The 21,245-nt window shown below is 32.3% G+C and overlaps 17 protein-coding genes across 17 annotated transcripts; 11 read left to right on the top strand and 6 right to left on the bottom strand. All coding sequences in view use genetic code 6, as the record gives it.

Moving 5' to 3' along the window:
• Position 1: 1 nt before the first annotated feature.
• Positions 2-1,204, bottom strand: SS50377_23761 (Peptidase T; the record flags this gene model as incomplete). The annotated part of the gene is made up of 1 exon (XM_067907625.1): positions 2-1,204. One exon carries the CDS (start codon positions 1,202-1,204, stop codon positions 2-4), a length of 1,203 nt encoding a protein of 400 aa, XP_067764599.1.
• An 884-nt stretch (positions 1,205-2,088) lies between these two features.
• Positions 2,089-3,387, top strand: SS50377_23760 (Cyclin-like protein; the record flags this gene model as incomplete). The annotated part of the gene is made up of 1 exon (XM_067907624.1): positions 2,089-3,387. One exon carries the CDS (start codon positions 2,089-2,091, stop codon positions 3,385-3,387), a length of 1,299 nt encoding a protein of 432 aa, XP_067764598.1.
• A 157-nt stretch (positions 3,388-3,544) lies between these two features.
• On the top strand, positions 3,545-3,868 carry SS50377_23759 (uncharacterized protein; the record flags this gene model as incomplete). The annotated part of the gene is made up of 1 exon (XM_067907623.1): positions 3,545-3,868. One exon carries the CDS (start codon positions 3,545-3,547, stop codon positions 3,866-3,868), a length of 324 nt encoding a protein of 107 aa, XP_067764597.1.
• A 37-nt stretch (positions 3,869-3,905) lies between these two features.
• On the top strand, positions 3,906-4,193 carry SS50377_23758 (uncharacterized protein; the record flags this gene model as incomplete). The annotated part of the gene is made up of 1 exon (XM_067907622.1): positions 3,906-4,193. The coding sequence occupies one exon, from the start codon at positions 3,906-3,908 to the stop codon at positions 4,191-4,193; it is 288 nt and encodes a 95-aa protein (XP_067764596.1).
• A 1,178-nt stretch (positions 4,194-5,371) lies between these two features.
• On the top strand, positions 5,372-5,635 carry SS50377_23757 (uncharacterized protein; the record flags this gene model as incomplete). The annotated part of the gene is made up of 1 exon (XM_067907621.1): positions 5,372-5,635. The coding sequence occupies one exon, from the start codon at positions 5,372-5,374 to the stop codon at positions 5,633-5,635; it is 264 nt and encodes an 87-aa protein (XP_067764595.1).
• A 1,045-nt stretch (positions 5,636-6,680) lies between these two features.
• On the top strand, positions 6,681-6,938 carry SS50377_23756 (uncharacterized protein; the record flags this gene model as incomplete). Its single annotated transcript, XM_067907620.1, has 1 exon — positions 6,681-6,938. The coding sequence occupies one exon, from the start codon at positions 6,681-6,683 to the stop codon at positions 6,936-6,938; it is 258 nt and encodes an 85-aa protein (XP_067764594.1).
• A 178-nt stretch (positions 6,939-7,116) lies between these two features.
• SS50377_23755 (uncharacterized protein) lies at positions 7,117-10,074 on the top strand (the record flags this gene model as incomplete). The annotated part of the gene is made up of 1 exon (XM_067907619.1): positions 7,117-10,074. The coding sequence occupies one exon, from the start codon at positions 7,117-7,119 to the stop codon at positions 10,072-10,074; it is 2,958 nt and encodes a 985-aa protein (XP_067764593.1).
• Positions 10,075-10,096: 22 nt separating this feature from the next.
• Positions 10,097-11,029, bottom strand: SS50377_23754 (uncharacterized protein; the record flags this gene model as incomplete). The annotated part of the gene is made up of 1 exon (XM_067907618.1): positions 10,097-11,029. One exon carries the CDS (start codon positions 11,027-11,029, stop codon positions 10,097-10,099), a length of 933 nt encoding a protein of 310 aa, XP_067764592.1.
• An 80-nt stretch (positions 11,030-11,109) lies between these two features.
• On the bottom strand, positions 11,110-12,153 carry SS50377_23753 (uncharacterized protein; the record flags this gene model as incomplete). The annotated part of the gene is made up of 1 exon (XM_067907617.1): positions 11,110-12,153. The coding sequence occupies one exon, from the start codon at positions 12,151-12,153 to the stop codon at positions 11,110-11,112; it is 1,044 nt and encodes a 347-aa protein (XP_067764591.1).
• A 73-nt stretch (positions 12,154-12,226) lies between these two features.
• On the top strand, positions 12,227-12,904 carry SS50377_23752 (KH domain-containing protein; the record flags this gene model as incomplete). The annotated part of the gene is made up of 1 exon (XM_067907616.1): positions 12,227-12,904. One exon carries the CDS (start codon positions 12,227-12,229, stop codon positions 12,902-12,904), a length of 678 nt encoding a protein of 225 aa, XP_067764590.1.
• Positions 12,905-13,022: 118 nt separating this feature from the next.
• Positions 13,023-13,442, bottom strand: SS50377_23751 (uncharacterized protein; the record flags this gene model as incomplete). Its single annotated transcript, XM_067907615.1, has 1 exon — positions 13,023-13,442. One exon carries the CDS (start codon positions 13,440-13,442, stop codon positions 13,023-13,025), a length of 420 nt encoding a protein of 139 aa, XP_067764589.1.
• A 291-nt stretch (positions 13,443-13,733) lies between these two features.
• On the bottom strand, positions 13,734-14,570 carry SS50377_23750 (uncharacterized protein; the record flags this gene model as incomplete). The annotated part of the gene is made up of 1 exon (XM_067907614.1): positions 13,734-14,570. The coding sequence occupies one exon, from the start codon at positions 14,568-14,570 to the stop codon at positions 13,734-13,736; it is 837 nt and encodes a 278-aa protein (XP_067764588.1).
• Positions 14,571-14,692: 122 nt separating this feature from the next.
• SS50377_23749 (uncharacterized protein) lies at positions 14,693-15,133 on the top strand (the record flags this gene model as incomplete). The annotated part of the gene is made up of 1 exon (XM_067907613.1): positions 14,693-15,133. The coding sequence occupies one exon, from the start codon at positions 14,693-14,695 to the stop codon at positions 15,131-15,133; it is 441 nt and encodes a 146-aa protein (XP_067764587.1).
• Positions 15,134-15,227: 94 nt separating this feature from the next.
• SS50377_23748 (Calmodulin) lies at positions 15,228-15,689 on the top strand (the record flags this gene model as incomplete). Its single annotated transcript, XM_067907612.1, has 1 exon — positions 15,228-15,689. One exon carries the CDS (start codon positions 15,228-15,230, stop codon positions 15,687-15,689), a length of 462 nt encoding a protein of 153 aa, XP_067764586.1.
• A 1,172-nt stretch (positions 15,690-16,861) lies between these two features.
• On the top strand, positions 16,862-18,253 carry SS50377_23747 (Dolichyl-diphosphooligosaccharide--protein glycosyltransferase subunit 1; the record flags this gene model as incomplete). Its single annotated transcript, XM_067907611.1, has 1 exon — positions 16,862-18,253. The coding sequence occupies one exon, from the start codon at positions 16,862-16,864 to the stop codon at positions 18,251-18,253; it is 1,392 nt and encodes a 463-aa protein (XP_067764585.1).
• Positions 18,254-18,313: 60 nt separating this feature from the next.
• On the bottom strand, positions 18,314-19,369 carry SS50377_23746 (uncharacterized protein; the record flags this gene model as incomplete). Its single annotated transcript, XM_067907610.1, has 1 exon — positions 18,314-19,369. One exon carries the CDS (start codon positions 19,367-19,369, stop codon positions 18,314-18,316), a length of 1,056 nt encoding a protein of 351 aa, XP_067764584.1.
• Positions 19,370-19,522: 153 nt separating this feature from the next.
• SS50377_23745 (uncharacterized protein) lies at positions 19,523-21,091 on the top strand (the record flags this gene model as incomplete). Its single annotated transcript, XM_067907609.1, has 1 exon — positions 19,523-21,091. The coding sequence occupies one exon, from the start codon at positions 19,523-19,525 to the stop codon at positions 21,089-21,091; it is 1,569 nt and encodes a 522-aa protein (XP_067764583.1).
• Positions 21,092-21,245: the final 154 nt, after the last annotated feature.

The following is a 21,245-nucleotide window of genomic DNA, read 5'->3' as shown; positions in this document are numbered from 1 at the left end:
GTCACAAATCGCCAATAAAATCAATTAAAAACTTGATGCAATCGATGCTTTCGGATACATTTACGACTTCACGCACGCTATGATAAGCATGGCCTCCATACCAGAGATCTGGAGTTGGGAGGCCTAAAACGCTCAATTTAGCGCCATCTGTTCCACCTCTTGCTGGGTTGTATTTACAGTTATATTTCTCTCCATGCTTTCTGAGCTTGTTTTTGAAGTCCTCTGGAATGTACTTTTCAAGATTTTCATACGCCTTCACAATTTCCACAGTTACTTTAGCTGCACCTTTGTGTTCTTTGCAGATACGTCTAAGTCCATTGCTGAAGTAGTCAAGTTACTCATCTGTGTATCCTCTTATAAAACCGTTAAATGAAGCTTAGCTGATATCTGCTTTAATATTTCTTACTAAAAGATAGCCTTCTTCGTCTTTTGACTCTTCGGCAGATTTTAACTATTTTTTAAGCTCAGATATTATGTCAGAGGCGGCAGTTGCTGCATTAATAAGCTTGTGGTAAGCATATCCTGGGTGAGTACTATAACCAGTGACTTCAACGTTGAAGTTACGAGCACCAATGGATTTAAGACAAATTTTATGATGATTTGAACCATCAATTGTAAGGGCAATTGTTTAGTCATTTTTACGTAGCTTTTATAAGTTGAAGTAAGGACCCCCTTTACCATTTTCTTCATCAGGGGAGAAGCAAACCATAATCTCTGGGAGTCCTGCAAGTCTGGTTTTATCTTCAAGTAAATACTAGATCAGAGTCATAATGATTGAGATTCCAGCCTTGTCATCTCCACCTAACAAAGTAGTACCATCGGATGATACTATGGTATCACCTTTTTAAACGTTCTATGTTTCAAGATCAGTTGCTAATAATGTAATGTTATTTTCCAAAGATATATCCTTTCCTTCATATTAATGAATGCGAGGTTTTACATTTTTATTGGGTGCATCTTCAGCGGTATCTAAATGGGCATTTAAACAAATTCTCTTTTGACTCCCCTCATTCATAAGACAATATAAGAAACAGTGTTCATCAATTTCAGGCTTAAGACCTAATGATATCAGCTAGTCACGAAGAAAATATGCCAAATCAAATTAGCATTACGTAGTTGGTACCGTATTTGATGATGAGTCACCTCCAGTGTCTATTTTTGCATAAGTAACAAGATTGGTAATGAAAGTTTCTTTCAAATCCATTTTGAAAAGTGATTTTTAATTATTAAATTATTTATATAATTAATATAAATTATAAATAATAAAAACCACATTTAAACTTATTTATTTCAGATTATATTATAAAAGTGAATATCATGGAAATAAATAATAATATCTATAAATTGTAAATTTTAGTGATATAATTTTTATTTAATATATACAAATTTTTATATTATTATCTCATATATACATATAAGTCTATTCTAAGGCTTAATTCTAGGATTTAAAATATCTGTATAATAAAAAATATTTATGATAATTAGTTTAATTTTTTCAGTAAATAAATTATTATGATAAAATATGCTATAGAAGTATGGATTTATGAATTAATTATAATCTTAAATAATAATTAAGAATGCTTTATGTGTATGCTAAATGTATAAACTGACGTAAATCAGTTTCTAAAATTTATATTTGCAAAGCTTTAATATTTGTTCACACATATTACGCCTCACCTATTATGTATTTATCATTATATACTTTTCAACGTATCAATATATAAATTGTAGTTAAATATAGCAAATAAGTATTAATAGAAAAAATATCTTATGCAGAGTTCAGCAAGACACCACTTGATATGTACTTCAATATACGTGTACATATAATTAATATGGTAGAGATACTATTTACTAATTATAAATTTGTTTATTAATCATAGTTATTCTTTTTACTAAAAATTAACAAAATATTTAGAAAGGCAATATCATTATGAATAAGTAATCGCACAAATATTATTTCTTCACAAGATTAACAATTTAATCATTAAATTTAACAATATCTGGTATTATATTATTAAATAACCTTCATATTCATATCTTTACTATTTATTTTATATATAATATTATTCTTCCAAATTTCTGTCTAAAATGAATAATTCAATTTTAAACGTTCATGATCTTCTGCAGCCAGTTAACACTCAAATATTCGCCGGAATGACAGGATCTTTAGTAAACTAGACGACTATAATAAACAGTTAAATGGCAAATCCTAAGACTCCAAAAAATGCCCATTTTAGCTAATATCAAAAAATAGCAGAGTCACTGATCACCCCATAACGAAAGCAGAACAAACCATGCCTGATTGGAGCATCTATGACAAAATTTGCACCAGCATAACATATGGACTAGACTTCTAACAACGCAACGATCATAGCTAGCTATTCTGAAGTAATCATGAAAGAGATGGTCATGCAAGATCTCCACTACTCAAAATTGCAAGAATATGGCAACCCCAACTATATAAATGAGGTTCAGATTCAAAATAAGTTTAAGCACCCGGTTTTTCTGAATTTCTAAGCCGCACGCACCTAAAACCGCTCTGCATCGAGCTTCTAGCGCGCTAATTCGAGCAGGAAGATCCCAAATCAGCCCCCGCAAGAGCAGCTTCCTAAAATCCCCCAATAGGACCAAATTCAGCCCAGAGACGTCCAGAAAGGCATCGACTACATCACGTAAGTCACGTTCAAGGAGTGTTACTCGCTAGAGACCCAATTTTTTGCCTGCACGCTCTACCACCGCGTACTGTCGCATCTGCAGCTCCGGAAGCAGGAAATCAAGCTCCTGTCGGCGCTTTGCGTGTTTCTGGCCACCAAGCACGAGGAGAACTACGGGGAGGCCCTGGGCACCTCTGCGCTCTGCACGTACTTCTCGGATTTGTTCACGGTGCAGGACATGCTAATCGGTGAGCTAAAGCTCCTGGACGCCATAGACTGGCGCCTGGGCATCTCGTCGCTGAACGCGCGCTCGTACCAGCGGTCACTCTTCCGGGACCTCGGAATCGGCCAGCAGACGTGCCTCCTGGCGACATTTCTTGCCGAAATAACGCTCCTGAACCCGCGGTTTTTGGCGTTCCGGCACTACGAAATCGCGCTTTCGGCGATCGAAATCGCGGTTATTTCGCTCCAGAAAAGCGACGGTATCGGCGTGAAATACGACGATATCCAGAGCCAGATGATGGTGCTTTTGGTGGACAGCTCGAACGAAAAATGCAGCGAATTCATCGTTCGGGAGTGGAACGAAATTGTGAAAAATGGGACGAATACGATGATTTACAAGAAGTACTGCGAGGATGCTGTTTTCTGCATTGCGAAGAAAATTCAGCCGATTTCGAGCTATAGGGCCAGTTTTGGAGAGTTCGTTGAGTCCGTGGGAAAGAAATCAAAGTGAACTTTATAATACGAATAATATATGATTATAAGTATTTTATATAATTTTATAGAGTGAAAATTTTGTGAAATATATAATAAAATAAATTGTATACTTATTAGGAAAGTAGGTAATAACTTTATTATATCTTAATTATAAGATTTATGATTCTTATTTAATGGAAGGACATTTGGTAAACGGGTTACTTGCAGAGACTACTCCTGGGGCAATTTATAAGATGACGCCCAATTTGTTAGCTATAGATGAGGCGGTTCTATTCGAAATTACGCCTGACCCTGAGAAGATTGAGTTTTTACTTGATCCTATGTAGTGTGAAGCAGTTATTAGAGCAAAGAAGATTTCATAAGGTAAATTTAGGGTAGATTTCTCAATTTATGAAGCAAATGAGTTAAAACAAATTATAATGATGGTAAAAACAGCTGAAATTGAGCAGATAGTTATGTGCAGACTTATAGACGGCGAAATTAAAGTGGCATTATGATATGATTTAATATATTTTTAGTTTTTCTACTCCTCAAATGACAGTTTGGATTTGTCCTGATGTATTTGAAAAACCTGATTAGAATAAATTAGAATTTACACTAAATAAACCTGCATCAATTATCAAATTTTATTACGACCCGGCCATTACAACAGAATTTTTACAAGCGTTAAAAATTTCTGAAACATAGTTTAGTATTGACCTAACAGGGCTATAATAAAACGTGTTATGCAATGTTGGTTTTGTAGAGATAGATGACTCAGAGACTATAGCTTATCGTTGTTAATTTGAAGATAATCATTATATCCTACGTTTTTTGAAATGATTGTTTACATATATAAATTGAACTATTTTATATATTAAAAATTGAAATTAAACTCATCCCAATAAGAAATCGAGATTTCCTGTATCTTACTATTCTAATTTTTATTAAAACTCTTTAAAAGAGAAATTAATTTTTTTCTAACTTTTCTTATTTATTTTTATTCTTCTATCTTTAAAACGAAATGGCTAAGTTACCATATCAATTTCCTAAGAATAAAATGTTTATCTCTGCAAATTGGTAAACACATTCAGTTGGTTATTTATTACTTATACAGATTTAATTTACTCCCCTGGAAATATTTTTAAATTAACTCTATTTATACGTTCTTAGAGTTCAAGCTACTCATTAAATATGCAATAATGAATATAAAATTTAGATGAAACAAATACTATAATATTTTAATCTTATTTTAGAGACACTATAAACTCAATAGGACTTGATAAAAGGTGGAGAAAATTAGCTCTAAGAGATTTATAATGAATCTCGGAAATGACTTCATTTCCTAAGAGTATAATATCATTTACATAGTTAAATATTTTCCATGATAATTAAGGTCCAAATTTTGATTGATAAGATGTTATTAAAAAATTTCTTGGATCTTGTAATATAATTTAGAGATTATGAGCTTATATTCTATATAACAGTTCATCAGATAATACCATACCATTCATAACTTAAAATATTCTAAAAGTTTATTTTTAACACAGATACCTAATTGTTGTTGATATTTTGGTTCCTTAAATTGTAAGATCAATAACTTAAATTTATAATTATAGTTATAATACTATTTCGATGTTGTAAAGTTAATTAAATTTTCCTATTTGAGATAATTAACCTTTAATACAAGGAAATGATCTGATTTATGTAGAGTTGTAATTAAATATAATAAATAATTTACCTTTGTCTTTTGTATCTAGATTTATTCCATAAAAATCCTAACAAACAGATATATTTGTTATAATTGATGACTAAAATCTCAATTCTTTAAGTAAAAATGTCTATTTATTATAAATTATTGCTTTTTATCTTGAAAACGCTATAGTGAAATAAGATGATTAAATTATACTTGACTTATATGCTGGATAAATTTTTGGTAGTAATGGAATAATTAAGCACTATTAAAGATCAGGAGATACTGATTCTTAATTTTGCAATGTTTAAAATGGATTTTTAAAATAATGAACATTCATTAACAAAATATTTTTTTAATTATCACATATATAATATTATTTATAGTTATAAATTGGATCTCCTTCTGCAGGCCGGGGTGGGACAAGTTCAATGAAATCAGCTAAATTCAATCAGCTGTACAGCTTCTGGATGAGATGAAGTGCGATGTTTTCTAGCTAGTTCCTGCTGAAGAATCTGAATGCCTCAACGTCGATGACAGCGTTAAGGGTGATTCCACAGATGACGATTGCATCAATGGTGGTGGCATTTGACGCTCTGTTTGTGGGAGCGATGTATTATTTGGTCTGGAATGGATATCATGGATTGTAGGCTGTGCATCCATACTATATGCTACTTTAATAAATTACTATAAATTTATAATAGGTTATTTGCAATATTCTAAACTAAAGTATGTTATATTTATCAAATTTAAGATTACTATCTTATTATTATAACCTTGTTGTATGAATAATGGTGTTCATAAATTTTAATCACTTTAACCCATTTTACTTATTGAAGAAAATCCATTAGCATTTTAAACTATTTTTTATATTTATTTAAGTTATATATTATTTACTTCAAAGCAACATGATTATGATACAACTACTAGCTAATTTAGTAAAATAAATGTATTGAATACGCTTTATCCTTCTAATTAATATTATAGTATTTATCATAACTAAAATATATTTAACTAGTCTTTAATAAATAAATTAGTATTTTATTTAATTAAAAGTATGAAAATCGTACTTTTTCATTATTATTTAAGATAAAGCACTCAATTAGTACTCAATTTTATTTAAATATACACACTTTAACACTATTTGGCACTATAATATCACTGATAGGAGTACTATTTACAAATTCATACTTATAATAATTAAAGTAGAATAATTAAATAATTATCAGCAGTCCATAGATATTATTAGAATAGTGGTATATACTAAATATACTCAGTATAAGATAAATAAGAACCTAATTCTATAGATGTATCAAAACTATGTGCTTCAGTTAAAATATAAATGTAATATTCAAACAATAATATTACCTTAAAATAGCTGGTGTAGCTTTCACGCTTAATTAGATAAATTTTATTATATTTTTAAATACTAATTTTATTTCATAAAATATAGTAATCATAGAGAATCTGGTTATCCTATCAATAATATATGACAAAAGTTAATCAAAAATAGTGTTCTATTAATACTGTTATTCAGCATTATCAATTAATACGACTACCCATTCTGATTTGAGATATCTCTTCAATAAAGGATATTAAATAAGAATATTATAACCTTTCCGGTATCCATTCCACAAATGGCTCGTTTCAAAAAAGCTCCGACTAAGCATGCAAAGGCTGACAAGAAAAATAAGTGGACAAAAGAACAATGGGAGAGCTATTTTGATAAGGAAATAGCTATTAGAGAGCAGCTTTTAGAAAAAGCCAAAAAAGAGAAAGATGTTGAAAAAATTGCAGTTTTTGAGTCGAAGATTGTTTAACTAGGTGAAGCTAGAATAGCTAAAAGAGAATATGTAGCAAAAAATGATGAATTAAAAACTAAAGATAGAGTTTGATTGACAATTTCAAGTATTTTTATTTTAAAATATTCTATAAAATACATATAAGATAATAGTAGATAAGTGAATCCTATAACTATGTAATATTTGTTTAAATTATATATAAATTATATTAGTAAAATAAAATATATAATTATAATCATAAAATAATATAAGAATAACGGTTCCGGACTAAATGACAAAGCGTTTACTTTTAGGTGATAATACGGATTTTCATATGTGCTCTTTATAAAATGGTATATTTAGTGTTGGTGATAATAAAATAAGTTAACTTATCAAAAAATAAATTATTAATGACGTATAAGAGTCTGTAGAAAATATCATATATTTTGATAACGATTATATGGTCACAGATAAAAAGGTAATTAAGAATTAAGAGACAATTTTAGAGGTTGAATCATTGATAACATCATATGCTCCTGGATATGCAGGAACATCAGATGGATAAATTTTTTTTAATGACTCTATTATTCATAAACTATCGGATGTTGTATTTAGCATTTTATCATAAGGTAATTTGCTACTTGTTGTTTCTATCAATGGAGAAATAGTACTAATGGAAAATAATAAAGTAATACAGCAGACGAAATTTGCTTCTAAAACAAGAGGTCAGTTGCCTTGGAGTATTTTACCTCCGATGTGTGGGTTTTTATCACCATACTTAGTTACTCCATGTGGTATTAGATAGGTAACTGATATTAAATAGATTGTTACTTAATTAAATTATTAATTTACAAGAGCATTTACAAGCAATAAATTTATCGGAGTTACAAATTAACTAATAGAGGTTTGTTAATTAATTAATAGCGATATAAAAATAATTGGCAAATTAGCACTAGAACATAAAAATTTAATAGATGCATATGCTGTAGATAAAGGTGAACATTGTCTTATTTATTGCGTGTATGAAGATTTAGATGATGGATTTAAGTATGCAGAATTCTATCAAATTTCTTTGGATATAGTAAAATCAATTCCAGAGGAAATTTAACATTAAAAACAAAAATTTTCTGAATCAAAAATATAAACCCCTAAATCTCCAAAGTAAGAAATTATTCTTACTATCAATAAAACAGAAGAAAAATTAGATTATTTAGATGATTCTGATGATTTTAAATCTTAACAATCGGCTTAAAAATAAAAATCAGAAAAGCTATTTGTTGATGATATTTAAGATGCCTCAATGTGTTCTAATTAATCTAATGATTCTTTATAGTCGGATATTATTGTGTCATCTAAAGTTTAATCTGTATTAACAACATGCAATTCTTAGTTTTATGCTATCCAACCTGGCGATACATAAACATACTTCAGCTCTCTAGCACAACGGTCGAAAGCAATCAAATCTTCGTCCAGGACAATATTTTAATTAAACTAATTTGGACAGATATCTGGTCAAAACTAAGGACATAGTTTTCAACTTTCTGTTATACCAGCAGATGTGAACTATCAGCCACGAAGCTTTTAGTTCCCAAATATTGTAGTTTCCGCATTTCTTGCTGCAGAGGGTTTTGCGATTTTAACAGAACACGCATTCCAAATGCATAGCTACGCTGATGCGTAGCCTCTTTATAAAGGTGTTCTTCCATCCTACTAGTCACCAGACCTCGTTGCGCTGGTCGACCTAAGCACAACGTGCATCACTCTTGAGGGGAGAAATTGCTCTTATTTGCACATCCTGAGCGGAGGAATGTGCCTAAGCGCGTAGACGTACGGCCGAATTACGCACCTGACCGCGAACTCTCAGATGATATTTTTCATCGAAGACGGCAAGCGATTCCACGCGTTTGATCCGTTCAGCCTCACCGCTGTGTATCAGTGCCAGCTTGGCTTGAACACGATAAACTTCCTTTCCTGCACTGAAGATTTCGTCGTTTTGGGCGACGTCTAAGGGCTGTACATTGTCGATTTTCAGGATCTTTTTGGCCAAAATAGCGTATCTGTGACTATGGTGCACAGCTATTTAGAGGCTGAATATGCTCGAATTCAGAGGATGCAGGACCGCCTGCTCAAGATTATCAACGGCCAGGTGAAAGACGCCCTGACGCGTGGCGACCTAAACGAGTTGCGAAGCACGTATTTCCACCCAGTTTATATAGAGCAGGTGGGCCAGTCCTTCCAAATTCAGGCCATCAAAATCGAGCAGGACGACAGCGTTCTGCTGGGCTCGTTCAACGCGCTGATGAAAATCGCAGACAACCAGAAGGCCTAGAAGGTCGATTTTGCGGCTAAATTTGACCAGGATTTGCGATATCTCAAGCAGCATTTTCCTGTCATTTACGAGCCCTCTGTGCCGTTGCTACAGACGCCCACCATGGTCGCACTGGCCCCGTCGCCACCCATCAACTCCAACCAAGACGAAATTGACGCGTTGGAGCGCAAAATCTTCATCGAATTCGCTCTGCTGCGCTCGCGATACGTTTTCCAGTTCCAGGAGAGCCAGCTCAACAGGTGCGACATGGAGTTCGACCTGTAGCTCTTGGGGCTGGGGCAGCTGCTCTGCAAGGCCAAGTTGGCGTCGCGCGTACAGGCACTTTGCAACCTCTTCAGGACGCGGCGAGGGCTGGAAGGCTTCCGCGCGGTCTGCCTATCCAGCGGCTCCTCGGAGGCCGCGAAGCTGTGCCTGGACATCATCGAGGGGCGCTTCCAGGAGACCGAAAACTTCGCCCGCGACGGCGATATTCTTCCCGGTGCGCGGCCCAGCGGCGGTGGTATTACGGGCCGGAAATTGGACGTTTTGGGCTTCTCGTTCGCCAGCGGCGGCGCGAAGCAGAAGTTCCAGGAGGTCGTGAAGGACGTGCGCTTCGAGGTGGACGAGCTCATTAAGCGGGTCGAAAAGGACGCCAAAAGCGGCGCTTACAACCGCAAGGCCTCTGCGGTGCCTAGCACGCCCCAGAACGTGCAATTCGCGCCAGATGCGTCGCAGATGGGTAGAATTTCGCCCTAGAACTACGAGAATCTGCCGCCTGCGGACCCGCAGGGCAACAGGAAGTTCCTGAGCAGCCTGGGGCACGCACCGAAGAAAGTAGCGCTGGAGCCGAAGGCGAAAACACCGCAAATGAAGCTCTCGGCGGCATCGGGCACGCCGCAGAAGAACCAGCTTTCGCTGGGCGACGCGCTGGGCGGAAACTGAGCAAAACCTTCACTAACCCGCCTCAAACGTCCAAATACCACACGCCTGAGCCGCGCCGGAAGCACACCCCAGCGCCGTCTAGGGCCAGCTCGAAGCCTTGCAGCACGAGGCAGACCGCGAGGAAATTGCACACGAAGCCGGAGTCGAACTCTCGCTCGTCGAGTTCGAAAAGGCGCTTATCGACCGGACGATTCGCCCCTCGCAAAGCACCAATTTCCTAGAATTTTTCGCGGACGAACTCAAGAAGATGAGACTCGAAGATGTCGTTCCAGTTGCTAGCGAAGTGGTTCTGGATTTCGGGCTGGAACGAGGCTGCGCTGACCGCAATCTCGAACGGGACGCCGAATTTCGCCAGGAAGTCGGGGCTCGCCAGCGTCTGGAGCTGCGCGATTTTGAACTGGCTCTGCACGTCGCTGAGCACCGGAAACACCGCAAAAATCTGCTTGAAGAACTTGAAATGCTCTCTGAAGTCGCGCAAGCAGTTGTCGTAGCTTGGTGCTTGCTGCGCGTTAGCTAGCACGAACTGCTCCGTCAGCTTCGTTTTCTGCGCGATTGCGGAGTACTTCTGCACGAGGTTTCCGGTGTAGTTTTCGTTGTTCTGGAGGAAGCTTTGGATCTGCTGAATTTGGCTCTTGAGGCCCTCGTTCTCCTTCTTGAGCGCCTGGGCCGAAATCTGGTCCGATTTCGAGATTTGCGAGAACTTCGTGTCCAGCGTAGCGTGCGTTTGCTGCAGCGCCGCGAACTAGTTCTTCATGAGCTGTAACTAAGCTTCCGATTTCATGATTTCCTCGGCGTTTTGAAGCGGAATTTACTAGCGCAGGAAGTCGTTCTGCCGCTCTAAACCCGAGGAGATAAGCTGTAGGGCGTCTAGGTCTTTCATTTGCAAGTTCTGTTCCTCGATGATGTTCTTGAGTTTCAGGTTTTCGGCGTACAAGTCCTGAGTCAGATCGTCCATTTTCGAATTTGGAGTGAATTTTCGATAGAGACATTGAAATTGAAGTGCAGTTTAGGCGGCAAATATGTATTCAAATATAGTCACTCGCCACCTCTGCGCCATTTGAGATAATCTTAGCTAGTCTAACTTAGTGTTCCGAAGCTCTCGCCGAAAGTTGAGACTCGCGCCATGAAAAGCTGGCTTTACAATTGGGGCTTCCTGGATTTTTTGAATGCCTAACTTTAGATGGCAATCGAGGCTGACTTTTGCTACTAGTCATCACCAAGGTGTGGTTGGTCATGCTAGTCTAGGACATTGTTGATTTCGGTTCTAGATAGTGATAATTTACCCGGCTCTGATAGATTGCTCATTGCAAAATTATTAAGAATTCTTGACTGCCTTTCTACCATCAAGGCTGCATCTGTGTTATAAAAGGTTTCTTTGTGTGACGCGTTCTACTTTTCCATTTCAGTTAATTCAGAAATGGTTTTCTTAAGGCTTCCCTATAGTTCAATCTATTTTAATGTAATTTAACGATCTGGTGATACTACTTTATTTTATTGAATAAAATCCTATGTTGAAGACAGAATATTCTAATAATGCTAAATTTTAGTATTTTGGACATTATCTGGCTACTATTTAATACTTTCGCTGATTTTTTTCTACTAAACTATGTTTTCTTACACTTATTTAACATAAGGCTTATGTGTTTATTCTCTAACCAGAACAGGTTACTGAGTCATGTATGGTTACTCCTCAAAGTTCTTTGATATATCCTAATTTTATCTCTTTATATCAATAAAAATATGCTAATTATGTTCTATTTTTGGCACAACCTTAGTTTTCAAGGTATCCTTGCTATTTAAATAATTTTAAGCTCTTTTAACAGTCTCAATTTATTCGCTTAAAAATTACTACTACCGTTCTTATTCTAACTCAAACTAATCCTTCTAAGATATATTTAAAATTGAAATCTCATCTTAAGACGTAAATGATGAAATATGCTGGGAAGCTGGTTCAATTTCATTTTCTTATATATAACGTAATTTTGGGTTAATAATACATATAGTATTCTTATAATTTCTATATTATTCTAATTCATTTTGATACATTTTGCGCTTTTCCTCATATTCTGTCAAACTCATTTTTACAAAAATAAATTAAAAGGAACGCGGTATTAATAAGTTGACAATTTAGTATAATATTAATTATTGAAGAATGAACTTTCTCGAAATTGCTACAGACTTATTAAATAAATACGACAAAAATATTATGTAGACCGTTACTTAAATTTCTTTAACTACAAAACCAGAAAATGTCTCTAATTTTACTATTTCAAATCACTAACCTCCTTATTTGGAATCACCAAATAAACTTATATTACAAAAGCAATCAAAGGCTTTTATAACGGCAATTTTAGGGCCAAGAGGAAGTACCTTATAAGCAATTTAATCTCAATTAAATTGTACAATAACAATTAGAAATGATATTGTTACAGTTTATGGCACAGACTTTTCAGTATATTTAACCAGTTTAGTATTTGCTGATTTCAATGAGAAATTGGGGCAAAATGATAATGATAATGCTTATAAATAATTATAGTTTAAATAAATGAAGCAAAAATAACCAACTAGTGATGATTTGAAGAAATTTAAATTTAAAAATTAATTACCTACAGAAAAAATGGTTATTGATTGGATACAGAGTTAAAAAGATAGATAAAATCGAGAACATTGTCAGGCTTTGGATTTTTATTATGATTGCCTTAATATAGCAAAAATTGATGACTCAGTCAAGGTAGAGCCAGTTTAGAAATTAGAGAAGAATCGAATAGTCGTATAAATTTAATAAAGTAATATTGAGGAATCAAGTTCTTTAAGTATTCCTGGATTGTGAGTGAATTATTTAACGGGAGAGGTAAAGAATATAATTTAGCCATATTGGTTTAGCAAATTTTGAAATACAAGGAATACTTAAAATTGATAATTACAAATTAAGATCACATAGATAGAAATCACTACAGAATTTTTGGATATTATTTAATTACATTCTAGTCTTTAATAATAACATTGTGATTGATTTTAGTTCTGGCAGCCCCACATTTTCCAAATGATTGTATAATTTCACAACTAATATGAGGTAAGATTTCCCAATCCTCATCTAAATAATCTCGTGTTCCTAATATTATTGCATCAATAAGTAAATTTTCTTGTGTTTTCTTATACAAAATATTTTCTCCTGTTAGTTTGAAAACAATCTATGAGTCTGAAAGGTTAAATTCCATTAGTTCAAAATTCTTAACATTAAAATGTAAATGTAGTAATTTTAGTTTATATTTATCATTATGGTTGTGAAATTAATCGTATAGCGATGACATAAATTATTATGGAGCGTCTATCGATGGAGTTTCGAGGCGTACCAAATAATGTTACATTATTAAATTAATGTATATAACGTAAATAATATGATATTACTTACTCCATATTTAGAAAATCTTTTTAAAATAATATTTAATATAATATTAATTTTGTGTAGAATGTATTTTTAAATTTTATATTATATTAATTTGATTATCTTCAGATCAACAATAGCATACCAATAACTATCAACATCAAAAACCAAAGCAAACAACATTTATTACTTTCTATGAATCTACTAAATCCATAATCCAAAAACCCCAAACCCAAATCTAGCCATCCAAATTCATCCCAACCCACCCTAATCCTCACTCTTCGACTTCTGGCCTTTCACACCTGATCCAGCTCAAAACATCGTCGTAGCAAAGCATTTTACCCCTTTCTTCGGGTTCCTCAAGCAGCTAAACGATGAATGCATCGTAGAAATTGATGAAAATCTTCGCTATGTTGCCTTCGAGCAGCTCCCCCACATAATCCATGAAACATTCGCAATCGCTTAGCGCGGCTAGCGCTTCGATTATCGTGACCTGCGCGTCCTGGTTGAAGCAGCCTTCCAAACTGTATTATATCAGGGTTTCAAATAATTTTTGTTATATCAGTGCTTTGAAAACAACGTCGTCCTTTCCGATTGGCAGCATGTCGACGTAGCGGAAAACGTTGTAGATGACGTAGCTGGAAATGGTCAGAAGCTTCTCGTTGTGGCACGAAACTGCGATTTTGAGCGTTTCCGCAAGGCCGTAAATGAGGCTCGAAAGATCAAATTGCGCGATTGTCTCGGATGCGTCTGTATAGCACTTCAGGAGTAGCAGAAGGCTACAGATCAGCTCCTCGTCTGGGCTCGTCATGAGCTGCAAGCACAAAAACTTCAGCACGATCTGCAGCTTGTCCTATTGGATCGCAACTTTGACGACGAAATCGTCCGTATCCATCACCGTTTCGCCTGGTAGGATGTCGTGCGGGACCGCCTGCTCTGCAGCGCCGATTTGGGCGAGGGTTTGAACTGTTTCCTTCGCTTTTTTGAAGGTTTTGGACTGCGTCTCAGCGAGCTCCAGCTATATATAGAGGTTTGCTACAAGCTGTTCTGACGATTGTGTGGGTTTTTCGGTCGATTGGTAGATTTTGGTGGATCTGGGTTTTTTGCTCATTTGGGTGAAATGGCAGAGTATTATAGTTTTTATTATATAATAATACAGATATTATGAAAATGGGGTGGGAAAAATAATAGATATATACCTATATAATAATAATATTACTTTACTATTAATTAATGGAGTCAAACTCGTTGCGTATCTCAGGCTGGGACTAGAAGACTCAGTCTATAACAGATTCATTGTAGTAGAAATTGCGCGATTTTGGTACTGTAAAAGGGTTATTCTAATCTTACGAGTTATTTTTCATTGATGTCCACTATACTTCAGCTGAAGCAGCTGAATCTGCAAAGACATACTATGAAAATAATAGTAGGTTTTCAGATGAGAATGTAAGCGTTAATTTGACGGTAAAGGTATTAGAATCTAAAAACCAAGAAAAATAAAAAACATAGCTGGCTTAATTATAAAAAATCTTCGCCGAACTATCAGAACAAGAAAAATCTGACTTTATGGCGAGTCTTAGAGATATGGCTCTTAGAAACCCTGATGATTGTAAATGTTTAGTAGAATCGTATCCTGTAATAGGCTGGTTAGTTGATACTATTATAAAAGAATGATTATGATAATTTTATATAATAGTAATATAGCAAATAATTTTGATAACACATTATCTTACCATATTATTTATTTATATTAATACTTTTGACTAAAATGACATACCGACCTCTTATTCCTCGTGATCCACCTGATGAAAAACTGTATTATGAGATTTTTGTAGAAACTGATGTAGATTGTGATGGTACTGTTAATGTCAGTGAGTTATAGGCAGCATTAGAAAAGAAGGGGTGTAATTATACGTCAACAATTCTTCTCAGGGCAATTTCGTTTATTCTAAACAAAGAAGTAGATACTATTGAAAAAGAAGAATTTCCGCGAGTTTTCTATATCTGCGAAACAGCTGATGTAAATGAACTATAATAATTACTTTTTATGGCAGCTGATGATGATTTTTCATACTCTATTGACAAGGAAGAGATGCTAAAAATTTTAATTCAACTAGGATTTGAAATTTTAGAAGAAGAAATAGATTTTATATATGATGCTTTACAAGATGAAGAAGGTGGTTTGAGTTTTGGGATGTTTAAAAAAGTTTTGAATGAGCTTTATGATTGATTTTCATTAATATATAATATAATACACTAAATAGTAAACAAATATTATTTGTTATGTCTTGAGCATAAATGAGCAAATTGAAATTCACTCAAAAAAATAGTCCAATTATTAATATTTTTACCTTACCAGTTATTAGATAAGCTTATTAGGATAATGTATATACCATTATTTGTGTTAGTTAGCCTTTTGGTACATTAAGAAATTAATTAATTATGAATAGTTTTAAAATAGACATTTAGCAAGTTAGGCTTATATTAATAAATATTATTCAGCCAATTTTAGTACTCAGCAATATGAAATAAGAAATTCCTCTTATATGCCTTGAAAACATTTACTTATAAAATGAATTTTTTGATATTTTATTTGGTTTTAAATAATCATAAAATTATTTTCTTGAATTCTATTTATTAGTATAAAAATTATAATCTACGGGTTAATAGATTTATAATTTTACTGGATCCTTTGAATAATTTTTAATTGACTTATGTGGTGATAATATCGAAATGAATGATGATGTAAAAGCTATTATCAATGTTTACAATTATAAAAAAGAAAATAAGATAAAACTCTTAAAGGTAAGGCTTTGTAGGTATGGAATAAAATTATTAAATGATGTCTAGGTTCATCAGTTTTTAGACCATACCCATTCTGATATGAAAAATTTTGGACAAATAATTAAATTATTAGTTGATGTGTGAGTCAATCTTTATAATTATTGTTTTATACTAATTTACGTAGTTTTCTATCATATAAAAATTAAGGAGGTGAATTAGGTAATTTAGGAACTGATTTAACAATTGAAAGTTATTCTAGTTTATATTTTACTAACGGTTTTTATCTTTCTATTTAAGGACAGTTTTAGTGAGTATCCTATTAAACTGAGTATTTAGGATCAAACACAACCCTTTAGTCATATAAATTAATATTTGGATTTTATGTAATGTAATTGTTAAGCTAGTATATTTATATTTATTTAAAATCTTTTTTAGAAATACATTATGATTAAAAAATACTAAATGATGCATCTTTAAATGGAGATAGCATTTTTACTAAGTCCTTGCTTCTATCATATTTACTTGGAAAGATCATTTAACTCTCGACATTCATTTAGCAAGAGTTACTATAATATTATATAGATTACTAATTTATTCAATCGATCACCTTTCCCTATAATGCTATTTCTTACATTATTTTTCGAAGAAGCAGAGTATTTCCATATTAAAAATGTCACTAGAAACGTTGATGTATCAAAAGGAATGTTTTACACTGAATTTTCTTAGCTGTATGTATAAGTTAAAATAAATGATCATCCTGGTTATTTTGACTATGGTGTACCATATGAACTTTTAGATAAAGTATCCTTTGTATAAGCTAAAATAAATGATAAAATAATGTTTACAGAAAGAATTCTTAGAAATGACGTTATATTACCTGTATTTTTCTATAGAATTAAATTTAGTGAAGACTTCGGTGAAGCAACTTCTTTTATTCTTACTTTCACTTACACTGTTAAAATTGATTAATTTGTAAATAAATATTCTTCATTATTTTCACCAGATTAGTAAGCAGATTTTAGAGAATCAGATCGTATTTATTAAGATAGAACTCTGAAGGTTAGATTTGCCACAACACTACCTGTACCGTATGATGTTTCTACGTAAATTTTAAAGATTAAACATCCTCTTGGTAAACTTGTTTCCTACAAGACTGACTCTGCACCTAGAGAGAACTCGAGTTCAATAATTACTATTGGCCCTATTCAATATCAACCAATTCTTGAGGTAGAGCACATTGATATGGTATTTTATGCAGTATTACCCACCCTAGAGGTGAACTCTACTCGTACGGTTATTCCATCTGGTTTTCCTATTAGAATTGGCTTTGATGAATCCTAGGTTGGTCTTGTTCATGTTATAGACAAACTCTATTTCAAAAATTTAGATCCTTCACCTAAAGGTATTCGCAGAAGTCGTGTGGATATTGCAAAGCTAAAACAAGGCTAATTTCGTGTTATTTCTGAAATCACAATTACGATTCCAAAAGCCAGTAACATAAAAATCTTTGACAGAATTGGAAAAGTAGCAACTAGAAAAATCCTTTAAAAATAGGATCACACTATTATCATTGTGACACCTAGACACCTTTTATTTGGATAAGATACAGGATCTATTTTCATTGAATATGATACACAACTGACATAACAAACATACTAAGACTTTGGATTCACAATTTCTGCAGCTCCCAAAATTTCACCTAAAGCATTTTTCTAAAATATAAAAACTTGTATTCTACCACCTTCAACTTCATCTGAAGTTTAATTTGTATCATAATTTCCGCTTGCATTTGATGAGAATTTATATTAGTAATACGATTTTGATTTTTAGAACAGAAATGGAAAATGTACAACCGCATCATTTGTTGATGAAAATATTGCCAACTCTGATGTAGGTGTTAAATGGTAAATCGAGCAAAAGATGTTAGAAAATAGAGTTAAAATAGTATTCTGTGGTATTTTTGTCTTCTTTTTGAGTGCTTGGTGTATTAGATGCGTTTTACAGTGCTGAGCTTTTTATTATTATATATTGTAATTATAAGTATAGAATGTATATTTAAAGCAAAATTAGTCACTAAATTAAATGAATTTAACTGGACTATCGAATGGAACTGTTCTCCTGTGTACTTTCCGCTGCATTTTTAACGTAGGATACTACTTATTCCAAGTCTTGCTTTTAACTTTCAAACATATCTTGATAAAATTAGATTTACATATCTTTCTATTGAGATTAAACTTTAAGATAATTAAGTTGTTTATCTTCTTAGGTTTCAACTGTTTATAATGATTTATTAGACATATGGGTTTTTTATAGAGTCTAAATTAAATCTGATAAATGCTTAGAAAGCTCGTTTACCACAAATGAAGAACCTACAGAAAAATTAATTTATGGTCTATCAAATTTATTTGCATCATAAAGGGTTTAAATATTACTAGATAATGACTATAATGCTTATTTCATTAAATGTTTGTCAGAGTAGGTATTTTAAGGTTGAAGCTTATTTTATTCAACAAATTATTTAAATTTTTAATACTCTTTTTATTATACTTCATTAATTTATGGCATAGGCTATATTTGTTATTTCTTCAAAAACTAAGTCTGTAATTATAATAGTTAAGTATTAACTTCAACCAATGCCGAAAAATCTTCATTTTTCATTGTGTTTTATAGTTCACACTAAATCTATTTCAATTATTAAAAATCTTGTTAGCTTAATTTACACACTTATAAATCACCAATAACGCTATATACTCCTTTAAATAATTTATTAAATAATTTCTTATCTTCAGGGATATAACTTTTGGTCATATTTGTTTATAAGAGCGAATTGTTTAAATGTGAATCAAATCGTAAAGATTTATTTTCTGCTACTAACTTAGAATTTTATAATTATGATAGGTGTAATTAATCTCTCAATTAATTAAGAGAATTTTATGGCAATTATTACATTTTCAATATAGTATTAACTGAAAAAATATAATATATAATACCGAATTATGTAAAATATAAATTTTATATTGAAGAACTAGTTTATATTGTTAGACTATTTTTACTTTTTATCTGATAAAGAAAATTTATACAGCTTCTTAATTTTATATCATTCATTTATTAGAATTTAATGTGCATAATAATACGTCCTATATATAAATTTTATGTTCAACATTATTAGTCTCTAGTATTCTAAAATCCACTAATAAATACTTTTTATTATATATCATATATAAATAGAAAAGAAGATACTTAATATAACTTCAGATATAATATTATATACCAGAATAAATGGGAATTGCACCATAGTTCACAATACCTAATCCAGATCCGTCAGAGATGATTAAAAACAATACTATTTATTTAAATGCGGATTATCTATAATTTTCTCTTCAAAATCTTCTAGACTTATTAGCAAAGTCAATTTCTCTCCTACGTTTCGACCCTAATTTCAAAAAAATATAACCTGGAAAATCAACAAAAATCACCGTGATTTGTGTCCATCCCTTTTCAGGAGATATAATTATTAGATATAATGATGCAATTTTGGCGCTTGTAAAAATGTACACAAATGGGGCTCTTATAGCATTGCGGAGTTGTTAGCGAAAAGTTTTAATGTATGGATAAAACCAAGCTGATTATGTAGATTTTGACTTTTATGAAAATTTTAATTAATTTTACTATTTTGGGGCAAAAATTGCTGAAGAAGTTGGAAAAGATGGATTACTTGGAGTTGTAGTTGGGCTAGTTAAAAATAAATAAGGGCAATGTTTTATACCTTTTCATTTCGATACTAGAGTTCTCAGCTGGGAATAAGTTTTTGAATTTTTTAAATTACTTCCAAACATTGCTCTTGAACTTGGGGAGGAGTATAACATAATATGTTCAAGGTATGTTACCTAATACAATTACTTTGTACTTTTTGTATACAAAGTTTAGGAATTTTTTACTTTATTAGATCTAGTAGAGGGAAACGTTTTAGAAATAGTTAATTTTATTTTAGATAATTGCGAAAATTCTGCCTAGTATATTATTGATGTTCCAGTTGAATTTTAAATACTTCCTTCATCTCTTTAGTTTTTAGAAGCATTTTGTAATGATTCACTTATCAAATAAAATAAATCATATGTAATTAAACTACAAGAAACTGAAGTTAATGATATGAGAATTATGAAATTGAATTTAATTAAGTTTGAAATAGATTCAGTAGATGGGCATAAAGCTATTAAGTACGTAGATTAGTTAATTTAATTTTTCTAAGATTAAAATAAATTAAGAAATGTTGCGTAAAAAATTAATATCAACGAAATTGCACCTCCAACATTTGATTATTAACATTAAAATGTCGAAAAATCAGACGATCTTGATAATTTTGATATACCAGTAGTTGAAAAGCCAAAGAAGATTGCAAAGTTTAAGTACGATATGTCAATGACTTCATTGGATGTTCCTATTAATTTACAGACTGCTAAAAAATAGACTATATCAGAGTAGTTACTAAATATTTTGCCTAATGAGAAAGAAAATTTTAAAATTTAACTAGATAAACTTCCTAACATCTAAATTTAACCCAAGATATAATAAAAAATGGATAATGTTGCAGTTCTTATACCGGAATTAGATGAGTTTTTATAAGGAATTCTATCATCACTTATTGATAATTAAGATGCTGAAATTTGTTTTTTAGATGCATAAAAATATCCAAAAATTTAAAAATTTGTTAACCTTAATATTAATCCTAAGATTAATTCGAGTTAAGTTTTAACCAATTTAAATGCTGTATGCAACTAAGTTATTAAGCTAACTCAGAGGAACTGTTATTGCGATGAATCAAGAGGTGTATTAATTATTGGAGGATGAATATATTTTAATGACTAATAATTTTTAATTTTCAGTCTTTAAAATAAATTAATTTTTAAAAGTTCAATTATTACTAAAATAGAACTTGCGCGCATTATTATGTTTTATATACACTTTCGCAGTATTTATTAAATTCTAATCTAGAGAAGTAAAT

The sequence above is a fragment of the Spironucleus salmonicida genome, chromosome 4 (genome assembly GCF_000497125.1).
Source record: "Spironucleus salmonicida strain ATCC 50377 chromosome 4, whole genome shotgun sequence".
Lineage (NCBI taxonomy): Eukaryota > Fornicata > Diplomonadida > Hexamitidae > Spironucleus > Spironucleus salmonicida.
The sequence above is the reverse complement of the archived record's forward strand: the minus strand, read 5'-3'. Positions and strand labels throughout refer to the sequence as shown.